Genomic DNA, 18,494 nt, shown 5'->3' on the forward strand with positions numbered 1-18,494 from the left:
TTAAAAAGAACCTCCCAGAAAGTAAAACTACTTCCAAGTGTTTTTGACTGTTAAATTAATTACAAATTTTGGTTAAATCCACTTCCAAGGTACTTTTCATGTACCTGTCACATAGGGTTTCAGGATGACTACTAATAGTGACTTCGTATCTCCCATTTGTGTCCTTTACAAAGGGTGATGTTTGTTGTGGTTATTCTATTCCTCCAACATTAATATTGGTATTGGAGGCAAATAACTCATCTTTTAAACTTTGTATTCTAATCAACTTGCAGACCAATGGGAGCCATATCTGAAATTGATTAACATACTAGCCCACATCTCTCAACAAACTTGGCCTTTGCAGTTGATACAGTTATGGGACAGTTGGGTCATCTTTCCTAGGGAAGTGTGGAGTATGTTCTTTACGTGGAACAATGAGAGGAAAGGAATACTTGATATCATCATGGTGAAACAGAATGCCCACCAAGTATTATACTCTTTTATTGTTTTCTAGCTTTCTTGTGGTTATATGGTGCAACATGTTAAGTTCTGAAAAATAAAGGGTGAATACAAGTAAAGGGCATCATTTACAGGCTGAGGCAGTAAAACAAAACAAAACAAAAACACATGTTACTGTCTCTTCCCAAGCTGTGAAAACCAGGAGGGCTTTATGTTCCAGGGCGTGAAGTTAGAATATAGAGCCTCCATGATTCAACATCCTGCAGAGCTCAACACTGATCCACTAAGGCATGTAATGTGAGAAAGAAATAAATTGTTTTAATCATCTAAGGGGTGTTTTGTTACTGCAGCAAAATGTAGCATCTCCTGAAAGTTACAAGAAATGTGACAGATGTTGATATACGATAGATAGGTGATAGATAGATAGATAGATAGATAGATAGATAGATAGATAGATAGGAAACAGATTTCTGTTTGTTATGCTTTTCATGTCCTATAAGGAGTAAAACCTATATAATAATTAATTCTTTTTTAATATACAGTAATATAAAGAAAGTTTTAGTTTTTAATATATTAAGAATCATTTCCAAACCTATTGACTGTGTATGCTTGTACAGAGAACCAGCAGCATTTCTGGCTAAGGTCTAATGTTTGCATGGGCTCCAATATAAATAAACACAACATTCCTGGAAATTGAGAGTCTAGTTTTTAGGATGAGTTAAGTAATGTATTGTGAACTACTAAAACTCATTGGAATGTAAAAATAACTGTATTTTCATTTTAGTTCTTTTTATTGTGCCCCAGTCTATGAAAGAATATGACTTTTTTTAAGTAATATATTTTTGGTAAATCACTATTATAATGTTTGCACAATAGTGAAGTATTATTTTACTGAACATTTATTTGGAAGCTAAAAATATTGGTTCTACTCTAGATCAATCCCTCTGATAACAATTTCACTCGCTTTGCAATTTGCTATTTCAATTTAATATTGCCAGTGGGTGCAGCGCACCAGCATGGCACATGTATACATATGTAACTAACCTGCACAATGTGCACATGTACCCTAAAACTTAAAGTATAATAAAAAAAAAAAATCTTTTTACATGAAAAAAAAAAAAAAAAAAAAAAAAAAAAAAAAAAAAAAAAAAATATTGCCAGTGGTGTTAGACCTGCTATTACATTTATTGCCTAGATTACTACTAAAAATATTGTTGTGAGAAAGGAGTAATATTGCCATGATTTTCTTATTGGAACACTTTTCTTATACACAATGCCAGGAGTCTGCAAAGCATCAGGCTCTCAGGCCATGCAGTATCATTTATATCTTTTATGACTGGCTCTCAGGGTTCTCCACAAAGGATAGTAATGGTGATTTTCAGAGCTATGGTCAGAGAAGCTCACCTCTACAGCAGATAGGATAAATATGATTCCTCAATTTTAATATGTGGTGGCATGTTTCAGGGGAAAAATCACATGATAACTGTCAAAGTTTTGTTTCTCTGCCTCATGAAATTCCAAGACAATCTGTAGAAAAAAGCAAGATTATTGAGAGGATCTACAGCTGTTAAATATAAACTAACATATGATTTTCTCTTTACTATGTTAGGTGGTTTGAAAAATGAAACATTGCATATTAAACTCTTAGGAATATCACAAATTCCTTTTTCTTTGATTAGGTAGCATACTATAAATACTATGAAATTGGTGCTGCATTTTATTATATTATTTCAATGCTATTATATATAAAACTATACAGGTATTTTTAAAATTAGCTACATATTATTACATTCTAAACAAAATATGTAAACTTCGAGTTTTGCCGTTTATACATATAGACAGGCTAATGTATACAATATCTCATATATATCGTATTTATGTGTTTATAATCCAATGTACATGTGTGTATGTGTGTACATGTATATGTGTGTATATATACGTATGGATCTATATACTCAGAGGAACTACATTTTTCAGTTTTATATTTTTTCTATCCATCCTTTCAATATTACTTTCCACAGAGCAGAACTACATAGTGGAAAATAAGACACATTAATGACAAGGCAGAGTATGTACCAACTTAGATGTTGGAGAAAATGTTATCACTTTGAAGCTAAGTTCCCTTGACAATAAAAGGGAGTCAATAGAGCAGAGCTACTCTTATTTACTTCATAGGACTGATGAGGATTTTAACTGAAGTAACATGTAAATTATAAAGTGACTTACAAGCATGAAGAGTGATTATTTTGTTATTCTTTGCAGCCGTACTTCTCAAAGTGTATTAGGAGAAATCTGCTGGTCCCTGAGATACTTTGAGGAAGTCCACAAGATCAAGCCTCTTATTATAATAAAATAGAGATGTTGTTTCCTTCAATTTTTACTTTTATTATCTAACAAGTGTACAGAGGACAGGTCTAGAATCTACATGGTGTGTAATACTGTGGAAAATTGAATACAGAAGCAGATATGAGAATCCAGATGTTTTGTTTTATTCCAGACATTGAAGAGGTTTGCAAAATTTGAAACAATGCTAATCTCACAAAAAATTGGGGGGAAAATAGTTATATTCATAAAAATGTGTTATTTATGTGTATTTCATTCATAAAATATGTTACTTATATGAAATGGTTTACATTAATAAATACATATTTAATATCATACATGCTTACAAAATATCTTCACCAACAAAAGCTCTTTGGAGTCTTCAATAATTTCTAAGAATGTAAAGGGTTCTTGAGATAAGCAATTTAGGAATTATTGCTTTAAAGACTTCCATTCTTGCTCTTTATTTCTCATTTTCAATGACAACTATCTGCATATAACAGCAATGAAGTGGTAGTGCCAGTGCTGCTTCAAGGGCGTGAGGAGATGAAGACCAATGTATCTCCCTTTCTCTTGACTTTTTCCTCGTGGTTATAGTGTGGCTGCTCCAGCTTTGGGTCTGCATTTTACTCCAAAGGACACAGGAAAGCTCAATAAGGAATAAGGACAAGATCTAAATCATAAACTGAAAACATTAGCCATGAATATATCCCTTCCCCCACATACAGATTCTTGCTTTTGTCTCATTGGCCAGATGGTTGCTATGTATACACCAGATGCTGCAAGTAGTTTTATATCTGGATCCATTGCTATCCACAACAGAATCAGTGTTCCGGTTGTAATGAGTGAAGAATGTGTGTAATAGAAAACTAGCCGCAGCTGCATTACTTGATTTGTTCATCTGTTTTTAAACAGGAAAATAAAATAACCAAAAGTATGATAGAAACAAGGGATTTTAAATGGGAATTAGTGCTCACATGAAGATGTAGAGAAGATGAAGGAAAGGAAGAAGGTAGAAAGAGAACTGGAGAAACATTCTTAATCCACTTAATCTCAAAGCCCTGTCATGAATAGAAAGCTTAGTTTGCAGACAGGTCCGAGAGGTTGCATGCATCTGGCCACTGTGAAGTGGAAACCTTGGGGAGGTATTTGGAAGCTGCTATTTCTGGGCATGCTGCCATTTCTATGGAAGCTGCTGTATCTGTTCGTGGGAGCCACCATATCACTGCATTTTGGGAAAGGCTATGTTCGATTGTCCTATGTTCAGTTACCATAAACTTCTGAGGATGATGGCTTCCACTTCCTGTCAGCCTTCCACATCCCGCATGACTTTCTGTCACTGATAAAGTCTAAACTGGAATTTCCCAAGGAGGAGGGTTTGGGGAGAAATGTACCAGCTTCAGACTAATGACAATGGTGCCAAGTTCATAATAAACAAGTTAGCACAGCTGCCAATTATCTGTAAATTATTAATGCCACAATCTGAGATGTTTTAATTTGGAATCAATAAACTAAACATGACCAATTAGAAGCATCACATGTAGTTTTTATTCAATAAAGTCCATTTTCTGACAAATTTAAGTAACATTATGAAAAATGTATGGGAGAGTATAACACATAGCACATTTGGTTAATTCAATCCAGAGGAAAAATGTCTTCAACAACTAAGAACTATAGTAAATAATTTATAAACATAACATGATAAAAATAAAGAGTATAATAGCTCTTATGTACATAAAAGCCAATATTTAAATATTTGAGGGAAAATTTAACTCATATATAAGGAGTTAGGCATTTATTTGTCACCCAAATCACTGATATTGACTTATTAAAAATTTAATCACATCGTTTTTATTTTTCATCTAGTAGGCAGTTCCACTGTATGTGAAACTACTGCAAGAAAGAAAGACCTTTTTAAATTTATTTTTGATATAAGATCTTGCTCTGTCACCAAGTTGGAGTGCAGTGGTGCAATCACAGCTCACTGTAAACTCGAACTTCTAGGGATAGGCGATTCTCTCACCTCAGCCTCCTGAGTAGTTGGGACTACAGCCACAACTGGCTAATTAAAAAAAAAAAATTATAGAGTTGGGGTCTTACTATGCTATGCCGGCTGGTCTCAAACTTCTGGTGTCAAGCAATTCTCCTGCCTTGGCCTCCCAAAGTGTTGGGATTACTGGCGTAAGCCACTGTGTGTGGCAAGAAGACAACATTTTTAAAAATCAGATTACAGCTGAATGTCATAGAGCAAAATAACTGACAGGTTTCCCATTCTTCCTAGTTATGTGTAGAGATACTCAATGTGGCTAGTGGATAATATATTTTATGCTTGTTCTTAACTTTCCTAATAGTTAAATAATATGTGAATTAGTATTATTTTAATAATTATTATACATTTTCATTTAATATACATAACACTTCAGTAGCAACATAATATGAAAGACAAATTATGGATGAAATTTCTTAATTTAAGTACTAATTCAACTTTTCTGTAGATCTTTATTCATAAGGAAATCACTAAACTTATTTGGCCTCCATTTACATTGACTGGTGAAAAGGAATAAAAACGAATGCAAAAATTAACAATTCGCCTACAAGAGAGGAGTAGTGGCAAGCAAGTGTTTCCTGTTTAAAAGAAAGGGTATTTTTCCTTGAAGGTATTATTACTTGCTCTTTAAAGGGTGTGAAGTGTTTTCCACCAATTCTCTCCCCATTAGATGTTGATCAACATACCGTTGGCTATTTAGTACAAGTAAACAAGCAACCAAACAATCAAAAACAGCAATATGCTTGTGCATGTATGCTGATTTATTTATGTCCAATAAAGAAACAGGGAACTATGGGTGGCATCCCATCAACCACACTGACCGCTTAGGCCAGGGTAAAAATCCCTCCTCTGAGATTATCTCTCACCACCTTCACTTTAGCTCTGGATTCCTCATCTGCCAGTGGGTACATGGCTTCAATTGAGTTTCAGTCTCATAGGCAAATATTGCTTGTGTGTTCAGCAACTTTTCTCCAGGCATTACATAGCAGGCATCACACTTGGAAAAATTCACTCAACATATCTAAGTCATGGTTATTGTTTCAGTGCAGCAGACATTACAGCAATAACTAAGATAGAGAGTTAAGAGTGTTGAGGGCCTATAAGAATGCTTAAGACTTAAAAGGTACTGAATATAAAATTACTAATGTAACCATGAATATGTATTACTAATTTTGCTTATAACTAACGATCACAGGTTATTGCAGGATATTTTGACTAGTAAGTCATCAAGCTGCAATTTACATACATTATAATTTTTCCACCTAAATTTCATTTGCCATTTTCTCATCCATAAGTTAAGAAATGTATCTACATTTTTATCTTGCAGTTTTGCTTTCAACCTGAATTCTCTTTATTCATATTAGTATTAAGTCTTAGAATTGTAAAACATATCTTATTTCAACTGTTTTTTACCCACTTGAGTCATTCGTGGTCATAAGATATAAAAAAATGGCTTCACGTTTTATATGACTAAGCTCTAACTACTTTTCCACATGAACTATTCTGTAGATGTTTATATTTAGGTTCAATCATTTCCTTCTGGAACTTGTTAATTGGTTACGACATTTAAGCAATGTATACTTAATTCATAGTATATGTAATATGCTGTCTTAGGGCTTTGGAAAGTGAAAATACAAAGAAAAATAAAACATTGTCCTCACCCTCAGAGAAATATAAAATTCTTTCCTTTTATATTTCCTCAGGTCTATTATTTTCCTATTTTTTTCTCTCGTAGATTGGTCTGTCAATAATCCTATAATTCAAATTCATTTCACACCACATCTCAACAAAACCAGACTGTCCTACCTCATGGTTATTATGAGATTGAATATGATAATGTTTATGAAAAGTCTACCAAACAAAAGCACTCTTTAAGTGTAGGGAATAATAATTTTATTTTCCTGTCAACTCTACAAAAATTTATATTTATTAAGGCAGGAGCCTTACTTTTTTCAGACTTCGTTTGTTCTGGGCTTTAATTAATAACTGTGTCACTTTGAACAGCTTGCTGAAACTTACTTAGGGAAATTTTCTCATCAGCAAAATGTAGATTATAATAGGACCCACCTCCTAGGACTGCTGTAAAGATTAAACGGGCTAATCCATGTAAAGTGCTGAGCACAGCACATATGGAAACACTAAATAAATTATAAAAGAAAAATAATAACTAACAGTTATTTATGACTAATTATATAAAATACATTTTATTAAGTTTTCATAGTAATTATATAATTTCATCAACACAGAATTCCTGATAAAGTTGTCATTATTATAATAGTAATAATTATTATTACTGTGGTTTTAACACTCAAGTAGCACAGTGATTGGTACACAGTAGACATTCAACAAATATTTGTTAAAGTCTTGTTGAACTACAAATTATAATTGCCCTTGAGGCCTCAGTTAGCTGTATCAGTCAGCATTCTTGTAAGAACAGTATCTGATTGCAGCAGAAAGGAATTTATTTAAAGACATCGGATTGGGTAGTTCACAGAATCAACAAAAGGATTGGAGATGCTGGCTCAGATGCTATGCCAGAAACAAGCCTCAAATCACAATAGCAGAAGTAATCTCTTGAGGGCATCAAGGAGCAAAAGAATTGCAGCTGGCACATCTGCCACACCAATACAGATCACTGAAGTCATCATTATCAGTAATATCACCAGAGAAAGTGTTTTATGCAACTTCCAAGATTTGTACATCTTTCTTATTAAGGGGATATGAAGAAGCAGTTACTTGTTCTTCATTTTGAAGAGGATATCCAAATGTGCACAGAATCACCAGACTCTCAATATAAATAACGTTTATTTTCAGTCCTCATGCATACTTAAGGTATAGGCCGGAAGCTAGAAGACCTGCTAGTCGTGTTTTTTTACATATTTCACATTTCGTATTTTTCAGAGTATGTCATTAACAAAATATGTCCTGTGGCACAGTGAGATGATCTACGTCCTTGTAAAATAAATTGTAGCACAGATGCTGAGAAATTACTTAAACCCAGAATACAATGAGAATCTTTAACTCTTGTAACTGACATATGAAAGAAAAATTGTGCCTGATATTCTCTGTTTACAGTTATAGAGAAAACAATTTATGCCAGAGAGGAAGCATTATCCTCAGTGCCAAGAATCATGCCAATGGTAAAGCTACCACATCAGGAATAGCAGTTTTAATTAGAATGACTCTATGTTGAAGCTTTAGCCAACATATTGAGTTAATTGGAGATGGAATATGAATACTCTCTTCACAATTTTCAAGTACTGCATGCATCCCAAATTCCTGGAATTGTGTCAAACATGAAAAACAAGCAATGTAACTCTAGATTTATACTTTAAGCAGAAACAGGAAGCTTCACTTTGTATTTTTGTCTTAATTGATCTTACTCCATAATAGCTTATGAAGTCAATGTTCTTCCATTACAATTTTTTACTCAAATAATTGGAAACTAAACATCTTATGGGTTACAGTCTTTATTGGCCTAATGTGAAGAGCATATAGTAGAAATTGAATTTATTACCGGATTTTTATAAGACCACACTCTGATTTCCAGAATATTGTAGCATACCAGGGCCCCAGAAATTATCACTCACCATTCGAGTTGAATATTTGCCGTACTTACTAACCTGTGATACAAGAGATGTGGTCTTTGAAATGATTCAGGAATGATTCAGGGCTGAGAATTTGATAAGATAACTTTCTTTTCATGATGACTCAAACCAGGCCTTTGTTGCCAGACCTATGTCTTGCATATATATATATATATATATGTATATATATATATACAAATTAAATAGGACCTCAAGGCACTGGTCATGTATTTGTCAAGGCGCATGATCTGATTAGTAAACTCCAAAATTTCTACAGGTTAAACATTTCTAAGTAGCACATTGAACTATCTGTGTATTACAATACCTATGTTCACTGTGACTCTGATGGCTAATAGTTGCTACTGGGCCTCAGTACAGAGGGTAATTATATATTCATTGAAGTCAGAGCTGAACTGATTTCACACCGATTTTCACTCTGATGTCCCTATCCTATAGACAAATGCCAATACAGCACTCGGAGATACTAGCATTCCTTTTACCCATGCATTTAATGCTTTTTCCTCCAATAAAAAATGAGCAAATTCTTGGTAGTCTGTTGGAAAATTATCCTTCCCTTTGAATATTTTTAATAAGCTCCCCTGTGGCATAATGGGCATAAGAATTGGCTTCACAGGGGTGGGAAAGCAAAAGTTTATGCTTTAGATTATTTTAAATCAATTCCAGTCATCCTACATATCTACCCTTCAGTTCCGAGGTTCCCATGCCTCTCCAATCACGGTTCTTTGTAACTTTAACATAACAGATCTGAAAGGAATTTAAATTCAATCCTGGGGTCAAAGCTTGTTTTGAAGCCCTACAGCTGCAAGAGGTAAAAGATTTATTTAGCACAGACTTTGAAAGTCTCACATTCATTCTGTACTTTGAATGGGTAGGAATTGGGGCACTTTAAGCAAACCATCTCTATTAGTAGTAAACTCACCCACAGTCTTTGAATTTTTCATGCTCTTCATTCAATTATATGCAGGCATATAGGTCCAAATGCCATTTCTGCAACACACACTTCATTCTAGGTGGACAGAGGTGGAATTTCTAATGTCAAAATTCTACCCTTAATGCTGTGTAGGTTTATAAAGCTTTTTGTCCCAGCCAGTAGGAAACAAACCACATATGCTCTCAATTTTCTTTGGAAGCTTTTACCAAACCACTTCTGGTATCTGTACCTGTATAAGCCCAGATTCTTTGATGTAAATAAGACAAACAGGCTCTAGCTCACTTAATCGGATAAATTCAGGGATTTTGGATGACACAACCAAAATCCAAAATCGGATAAAGGGATTCTGGATGGCACATCAAATCACCAAGAAAAGTAGGGAAACCTACTCATGTGCTACACAGGAAACAGTAAAAAAAAAAATTCATAGGCCCGGCGCGATGCCTCACGCATGTAATCCCAACACTTTGGGAGGCTGAGGCGGGCAGATCACCCGAGGTCAGGAGTTCAAGTCCAGCCTGGCCAACATGGTGAATCCCCGTCTCTACTAAAAATATAAAAAAATAGCCGGAAGTAGTGGTATGCGCCTGTAATCCCAGCCACTTGGGAGGCTGAGGGACAAGAGTCGCTTGAACCCTGGGGGTGGAGGTTGTAGTGAGCCGAAATCATCCCACTGGACTCCAGCCTGAGTGATAGAGTGAGACCCCATCTTAAAAAAAAGAAATGCATAAGACATATTTAGTGAGGTCAACACTGCTAACTGCAATGAACAGCACCATATGGAACTAACCAAATAACCATTACCATTACTGCTGCAAACATTATCTCCTGAGAAAATTTCTCTAGGCACTCTCTTTGTCTTTGCATTAACAACTTAAGATCAAAATCTGGGTGGTACACCTGTTTCTTCTAGTTTAAATGATACACCCAATCCCTCTGTAGTTGCAAGGACACTGGGAGAGTGAGGACCTGGGTTTTCCAGCTTCTAAGAGATAAGGCTGTATTTGAGTAATTTCTCAAACAGATGAATGGAGTCATAAACAGGGCAACCCAGTGAGGGACAGATTAATTGGCTTGATGTATTGAAATGCTTTAATATAAAACATGATGCATCTTTCAGAGAAAAATAAAATAGTGAGAAACAGCATACCTTATTTCTGGCAGCTACTAAGGAATTAGAATCTGTTTCTGATATATACCCTTGTGTACCCAACACTTTGTAGCCTCATAAAATTGTCCAGTTCACAAGCTATTGAACAGGCTTGCCATTTACTTTATGCAGCATTATAGTATTTTGTCAATTTCCGTATAAACTCTATACCCATGGCTTATAGAATGGTTTGAATAGACTTACATTGATGTGTGGCTACTCAAAGTCATATCAGTGATTTACTGTAGATATTGGGAAATTTCAAAACCAATACAAATCATTGAAATAGTCCCTTAGAACCGTTAGGAGAAAAAAAGTTTGCAAAAGTAAAAAATCTACCAGTTCTACTAAGGGTTATAGCGTGGGTCAACATTTGTGTATTAGTAGTGCTCCCTGGAGGAGCAGGTGCCATTTCAGCCCTTGGTAACTTTCTGTTATTCAGGACACTGCCTGGAATTTCTCTGTCTCAACTTTTCTTGCCGTGAGTCTTTCTTCTCACTCACATTCCCACTTCTTTCATATCTTGCCAATTTTGTATCTTACTGACTTAAAGATAGTATTTCTGTAGTGTCGAGGTTTTTGATTAACTTATTTGCTAGAATTTTTTTTTTTTTTTGCCACTGAAAATCAGAAGACAAAGGAACTCATATTCCAGGAAAATGTGGTTCTCAAGAAACAAGAAATAGCTTTATTAGAGGGTGTTCTGGTTGAGCAATAACATTGAAAACATAGTTTCATATTTATTTGTCAGCTTTGGAATTAGTACTTAGTATTGCGTCTAAACCAACTGTAGACTAAACAACAGCAAAACACACACACACACACACACACACAAAAAAAAAAAAAAAAACAGCCAATGAAACAGAGCATACTTGCTATGTGTTCATGTATGGAAAGCCCCAAAGTTTTGCATTTAGTGTGAGAAAGTAATACTTTTTTTTTTTTAGTTTATTGCTTACAAAAAAATTGTGTTACTAGAATTTGTTATGAGCACGTATTATTTTCCAAGAAATCCTATGTTCACAAACATAAGTAGAAGAAATGGATTTAAAGTAATTGAATTGGTAATATAAAATCAGAAATGATCATTTTTTGTGTGTAAAAACAAATGTTTGCATGGATTCTTTATATATATATCAGACATATGTTTTTTTCTATTTCTCTTTTTATTTTATGTGCCCTGTGATCATCCTTTATGTATTTTGTTAGATATTATGTATTTTTCTATCATTGTACTGAAACTGTTGCTATGCTTTCATAATAAATTTATTATCCATATTGCATTGTCATTTCTACTGAAATACTTGAATTATACCAATATATACTTTGATTTAAAAAAACACACACATAAAATGTGAGCCAGTAGAGTTTTACCTCATGTTAACAAGTAATTAAATAATGTCATTTTATTTAAATGTCTGAAGCCAGGCACTGTAGGTCATACCTGAAACTCCAGTGTTTTGGGTCGATGAGATGGGAGGATTGCTTGAGCCTGTACAATATGGTAAGACCCCATGTCTACAAAAAAAAAAAAAAGAGATAAAAGATAAAACATTAGCTAGGCATGTAATCCTACCTGCTGGAGTGGACGAGGCCAGAGAATTGCGTAAGCCCAAGAGCTCAAGGTTACAATGAGCTATGATCATGCCACCCTACTTCAGCCTGGGCAATAGAGTGAAACCTTGTCTCTAAAAAATAATAAATAAAAAATCAATGTCTGAAACAGAAGATATGTACTTGGTGTATTGATAATTCTGTAGTATTGTGCTTATATTTTATATGTATTCACAATATTAATATAAATTGTAATATAATTAGCACAATAATATGAATTAATAACAATCATAAAAGCAAGCACAAGTTTCCTCTTTCAATACTCCCTATCCATAGTCCTGCTTACCAATGACAGCAGCTTCTGTTTTGAGTTATTTTAGTTGATTTATAACTCAAGAAATTATTTACAAATAATGAAAAACTGATTAATGTTTTACATAATTCAGTAAGTAAATTATATACCCTCAAAACTCTAGAAAACTTAGAATGCTTTAGAATATCTTTGAAAATATATTCTAAAGCAGTTCTGAATAGAGGTTCTGAACATTTGAAAGTACACAATTAACTGCATTGGTCAAAGTTTTTTTATGTTTATTAGTAAGGGCAAAAATTCCAATCGGGGGTATGTATCTGAGTCTGATTCTTTAACATCCCCAAAATTTTCAGTTCCCCACTCTCATCAGTTTAATTCAATTGCAAAGCATGGAAATAAACGCCAAAGACATAAATATATAAGATAATTGAACATAGTGGTGTTAATAAAACTTTTTGCTAACAGAGTTATGAAACCAAGTCTTACCTGTGTTTTGCATATAAAATTGCTCCAATAAAATCTGCATGAAGGATTACTGGGATAAATAATTGAATTAATATTTATAGCTATTAGTTTCAAAATTAGCTAATTAGTTATCAAGTGTTAACTAGATTTTCTATTGACGGAAAAAGGATAAAGGCACAACAAACCTTGTTTAACTATTTTCAAAATTACTCAATTTTTAATGGAGAAGTAGTAGTAGTCCAGAGAGTTAACATCATGCCTCATTATTCATCTATAATTTATTAGAAAGTTGTCACCCAGTCTAATTCTATTTATTTCCACAGAATTCATTAATATAATACATTTCACTACGTATTATTATTTGCTTCATGTGAAAAGTTTTAAGAAGACTGTGACTGACTATAAATTCCTGCCAGCTTAGATGATGTTTATTCCCATTATTATTGTTTTTGCAGTTGGTTACTTTGTTTCTCCATCGTCCTCAAAATTATGCCATGAAAAGTACTCACTTGATACATACTTAACACAGAGATATTTGTAGAATAAAATCTCTCTAATTACCAATATTTTAGATTAACTTTTTCTGGGTAATTTTTATTTGGTATTGATTTGTTTCCTTTTACAGGCTTATTTATGTATCCCCAAAAGTATGGCTGTTGTGTATTTTCCACTTTAAAAGCAAATAGTACTTTATTTTTTACATAGCTTTGGTAATTCCTATAAGATAAAATGTTATCTGGCATCCCTAACAATTGTGTTTTATTTCTGTAGTTATGTAAATTGTTGATTTATATTATAATTCTAATGCATCATTCAAATTTTATTTCTGTATTCTATAAATATAAATTTTACTAATTGCCAACAATAAAAGAAAAGATATCCACAGGAATATTTCCGGGGGTCTTCTAAGTAGAGTGAATTTCAGATACTGAAGATGTTAGTTTTAACATCTGAAAATATTGCACATCATTAGTCATTTTTTAAAATAAAAAGACAGGTTTATTCATATTTGTTGTCATAGATTGAAACATCTGTATGTTCTGTGCACGACAGGTGTTCAGTAAATGTTTTGGGTGACAGTGGTGACTCTTAATGATTTCATAATGAAGTAATTATTCAAGTGTCATATTAAAACCCTATTTCTTAGAAATTACATACTGGCAATTTTCAGCTGCCATACATTGTTATACTCACTTTAGTTCAGTTAAAATGTATTTAAAAATACTCCTTATCTTCAATAAAATTTATGAATTTAAATCCCTTCCCAATACTATTATAACAAACAATGAACATAATTAAACTATGTATGCCTACAATACAATAAAGGATTTTCAAAACTATTCAAGTAAAGATGACAATGAAATGAGTAATTAGTTTTGAAAATAGTGGCATCTGCTATGTAAATAATCCAAGAAATGCTTTCCAATTTCCATGCATTAACTCTTTATTCAAAAGAGGGAATTTAACAAAAGACACAAATGGGACCAAATAAAATATAGGATATGATCAAATTGGAATTATAGGCCAGGCAGAGTGGCTCTACTCCTGTAATCCCAGCACTTTGGGAGGCAGAGATGGGGTTTCACCTTGTTGGTCAGCTAAAAAATTACAAAAAAGTAGCTGGGCCTGGTGGCACACACTGTAATCACAGCTACTCGGGAGGCTGAGGCAGGAGAATTGCTTGAACCCAGGATGTGGAGGTTGCAGTGAACCGAGATGGCACCTTTGCACTCTAGCCTGGGTAACGAGCAAAACCCCATAACAAAAAAAAAATGCATCTATTATTTAAACGCTGCTTACTTAAAAAATGGTTTGAAGCATATTGGACAGATACGCCCTATAAAATGTTTTCTCTTTTCTTTTTTCTGTAAAAAGTACTGTTACCTTGCTTAGTTTTCCTTCTTTTTTCAGATAAAAGTCTATTCCTTCAATGCCAGAAAGATGCCAGAACTCTGTACTTATTTGATCTAGGAAAAATAAACCCAATGTTCATGAATATAATTCACTGTGAATTGTTAAAAAGTTGCATTTCCCAGCATTGATATTTCGTTAAAGGGAAGTCATACAATATATTTTTCCTTTTGTGTCTGGTTTATTTCACTGAGTGTAATATCTTAAAGGTCTGTCTATGCTGTAGCATGTGTCAGAACTTTATTCATTGTTATGGCTGAATAATATTCTATTGTATGTATATAATACATTTTGTATATGCTCATATTTGTTGATTAACAGTCTAGTTGTTTCCACCTTTAGAAAATTATTTCAACTATCTTTTGTGTTCAGATATTTATTAGCTCTTCTTTATTATTATTTATTTTAGTGTAGCATCAACTTTTATTCCTAATGTTGGTTAAACGAGACAGTTGAAAAGACAGCACAATTATTGACTCAAAAACAAAAGCCAATATTTCAGCTTTAAATTCTTTTCGGTATTTTTTTAGCATGTACTCATGTTTTAAATGGTTAGTCATAACAAATTAGAATATAGTCAGTTACAAAGAGGGTTAAAAATAAGATCGGTTATAATTAGGGTGCATAGTTTAATATTATAATTTTATATTTAAAAAGGTTTTTGTTTTTCTTTAAAAACTGATACAATTATTTGGTTTCATATATTTTCTATTCTGAGTTAATAAAAATTTCTGAAAAGGTTTTTAAATATACAAAGGATTATTAATACCATTGCCAAAAATGAAAGTCAGATTAATGATTATGTATTGAAGAAAGTTTACTGAAAGACGTTTAAAAGAAGCACACAGAAAAATTAAGTTAAACTTTCTGCTTCAACTATTTGCTTTAGCACAAATTATTTTAGTTTTCTTCTTTCATGAAAGTTCTATTTTAAAGGGAACAGCAAAGAAGATAATTCTAAAGCATCTAAAAACCCCATCTTCTATTAATTTGCTACTCACAAATGAGGCACTGTATTTATTTGTTCTTAATTTGACATATATGTGTATATGTATTTGTTCTTAATATTGACATACGTGTTTGTGAAAAACAAAAAATAATTGTTTCATAATTAAAGTGTTGAATTTTGACATTTTTCAGATGAATTCAAGTTATTTATGAAAAGGCTACCTATGAATTATTTCCTCAACACATCTACTATAATGCATTTGTGGACAATGGATTCTAATTTTCAGCGCCGTTATGAACAACTGGAGAACAGCATGAAACAACTTTTCCTAAAGGCGCAGAAAATTGTACACAAGCTTTTTAGCCTTAGCAAGAGGTGTCATAAACAACCACTCATCAGCCTGCCAAGACAAAGGTAAGACATTTGTGGTAATGTAAGCAATTAAGTTTATTGCCAAAAAAGTGAGTTCTATTTATTTTTCTGAATGCAGGTGTGTTAATATACAAATCATGATCTAATTTATACTATTAGAGATAATTTGAAAACAATATATTAAGTCTCAAATAATAAATTATAGTTATTTTTCAAAGTAATAGTACAATGAGAAAAATATATACTAGCACTTATTTCTTTTTTCTTTTCTTATCAAAATGAAGAAATCATTCTAATTTATTATGTGTTGTAGCCAACTAATAATTGCATTACAGTGAGCAGAAAAGCGCAAAGCCCTATGGTTACATTGTGAGCCTAGGAAACAAACAGGATGAGAAATTAAAATTCCTCAATACATAATTTTCAAATAAAATAATTCAAGATGTATTTTCTATAACCAGTGTATAGAAAACCACAAACCTAATTCTACAAAAACTTCTGAAAATTACTATGAAAGCTTCTAAAATTTAATAGGAATGATGACAACAATTAAATTATTTGCGTCTGAACTGACTTGGGGAAGCAGTGTTTGAATTTCCTGCTTTAGGATGTACTGACAAGTGAGTGTAATAAAAAGTTGTATTTATCTATTTGAGGTCAGTTTGAAAACAAAAAGCTACGGGAAAATATAGGACACTATCACAAGAAATATATATTTGTATCAGTATATCTTACATAAAATGCTTGAATTTTGACTTGGTGCTTAAATCATTAAGATGAGAACGCTGTAATTATAGATTTCTTTTGCTGGAAAAAAAACCCTGAAGGTTAGTACATAATTTTAAACATCCATTTAAAAAGAAAACATTGGATTGTTTTTGTTTGGTTGGTTGGTTTTACAATTTATTGGTGTCTAGTATAAAAAAAAAACTATGCAACCATCATAATCTAAGGTGAGGTCATTTTCATTGCCTCAAAAAGGAATGGATTACCAATTAGCAGTCACTCCTCATAAACCTTCACCCAGTCCAAGGCTGTTTCTCTCTATAAATTTGTCTAATCTACTATTTGTGTCTATAGATTTGCCTATTTTGGACATTTTCTGTAAATGGGATCGTACAATATATGGCCTTTTGTGACTAGCTTCTTTCACTTAGCAAACTGCTTTCAGGTTCTTCTATGTTGTAGCATCAGTAGTATGGGTATACCACATATTGTTTATTCGTTCATCACTTGATGAAGATTTGGCTTGTTGTACTTCTAAGCTATTATGAATAATGCTTCTATAAACATTCATGTACACTTTTTTATGTGGACATATGTTTCAATTTTCTTGGGTATATACCAAAGTGGAGAAATGCTGAGTCATGAGACAACTGTATTTAACATTTTGAGAAGCTACCAAACTGTTTTTCACAGTGGCTGCACCATTTTATATTTTCACCAGTCACAAATGACAACTCCAATCTCTCCACGTTATCTTCAACACTTGTGATTTTGTATCAATTTGGTTATAGCCATCGAAGTGAATATGAAACAATATCTTTTGGTTTTGATTTAAATTTCCCTAATGACTAACAATATTGAACATCTTTTCATGTGCTTTGAACATCTTTTCATGTTCATTGTATATCTTTTATGGAAAAATGTCTATTCAAATCCTTCACAGATTTCAATATTTTTTTGAAAGTGAGCATTGAGTTGTAAGAGGACTTCATATGTTCTGATTGCAAGTTCCCTATCAGTTGTATGATATACAAATAATTACTTCTATTCTTTAAGGTGTCTTTTCAGTTTCCTAGGCAGTCCTTTCTCTTTTCTTTCTCTCTCTCTCTCTCTCTCTCTCTCTCTCTCTCTCCCTCTCTCCCCCCCCCTCCCTGTGGTCAGTTTAGCTAAAAGTTTTTCAACCTCATTTTCATTTTTCACTAACTTTTAGTTTTCTTGATAATCCTTATTATTTTTTTCATTTTTAGTTTATTTTTCATACCAATTCTATTATTTTTTCCTCTTTGCTGTGTGTTTAATGTCATTTTCTTTTTCTGGTTTCTTGGAATAAAAACTTAAGTTATTAATTTGAGAATTTTCACCTTTTGGGAATAAAACATTCTTTTTAATTTTTCAACTTTTATTTTAGATTCAGGTGGTAAATGTACACATTTGTTTTATAGGTATATTGCATGATGCTGAGGTTTGAGGTATGATTGATCCCGTCACCCAGGTAGTGAGCATAGTACCCAGTGGTTTTCAATAATTGGCCCCCTCACTTTCTTTCCAATCTAATAGTCTCTAGTGTCTACTTTAGCATGTTTATGTCCATAAGTACCAAATGTTTAGTTCTTGTATTAGTCCATTTTTATGCTGCAGATAAAGACATATTTGAGACTGGGAAGAAAAAGAGGTTTAATGGACTTACAGTTCCACATGGCTGGTGGAG

General features: G+C 33.0%; 1 protein-coding gene across 5 annotated transcripts in view; it reads left to right on the plus strand.

Moving 5' to 3' along the window:
* BRINP3 (BMP/retinoic acid inducible neural specific 3) overlaps positions 1–18,494 on the plus strand; it is a 386,225-nt gene that overhangs the window by 307,007 nt on the left and 60,724 nt on the right. For all 5 annotated transcript variants that reach the window (XM_525003.9, XM_063794383.1, XM_016934383.2 and 2 more), the window contains one exon: positions 15,880–16,102. In XM_525003.9, coding sequence (XP_525003.1) covers positions 15,880–16,102 — 223 coding nt within the window. The remainder of the gene's footprint in view (positions 1–15,879; positions 16,103–18,494) is intronic.

This window comes from Pan troglodytes, chromosome 1, assembly GCF_028858775.2.
Source record: "Pan troglodytes isolate AG18354 chromosome 1, NHGRI_mPanTro3-v2.0_pri, whole genome shotgun sequence".
Taxonomy (NCBI): domain Eukaryota; kingdom Metazoa; phylum Chordata; class Mammalia; order Primates; family Hominidae; genus Pan; species Pan troglodytes.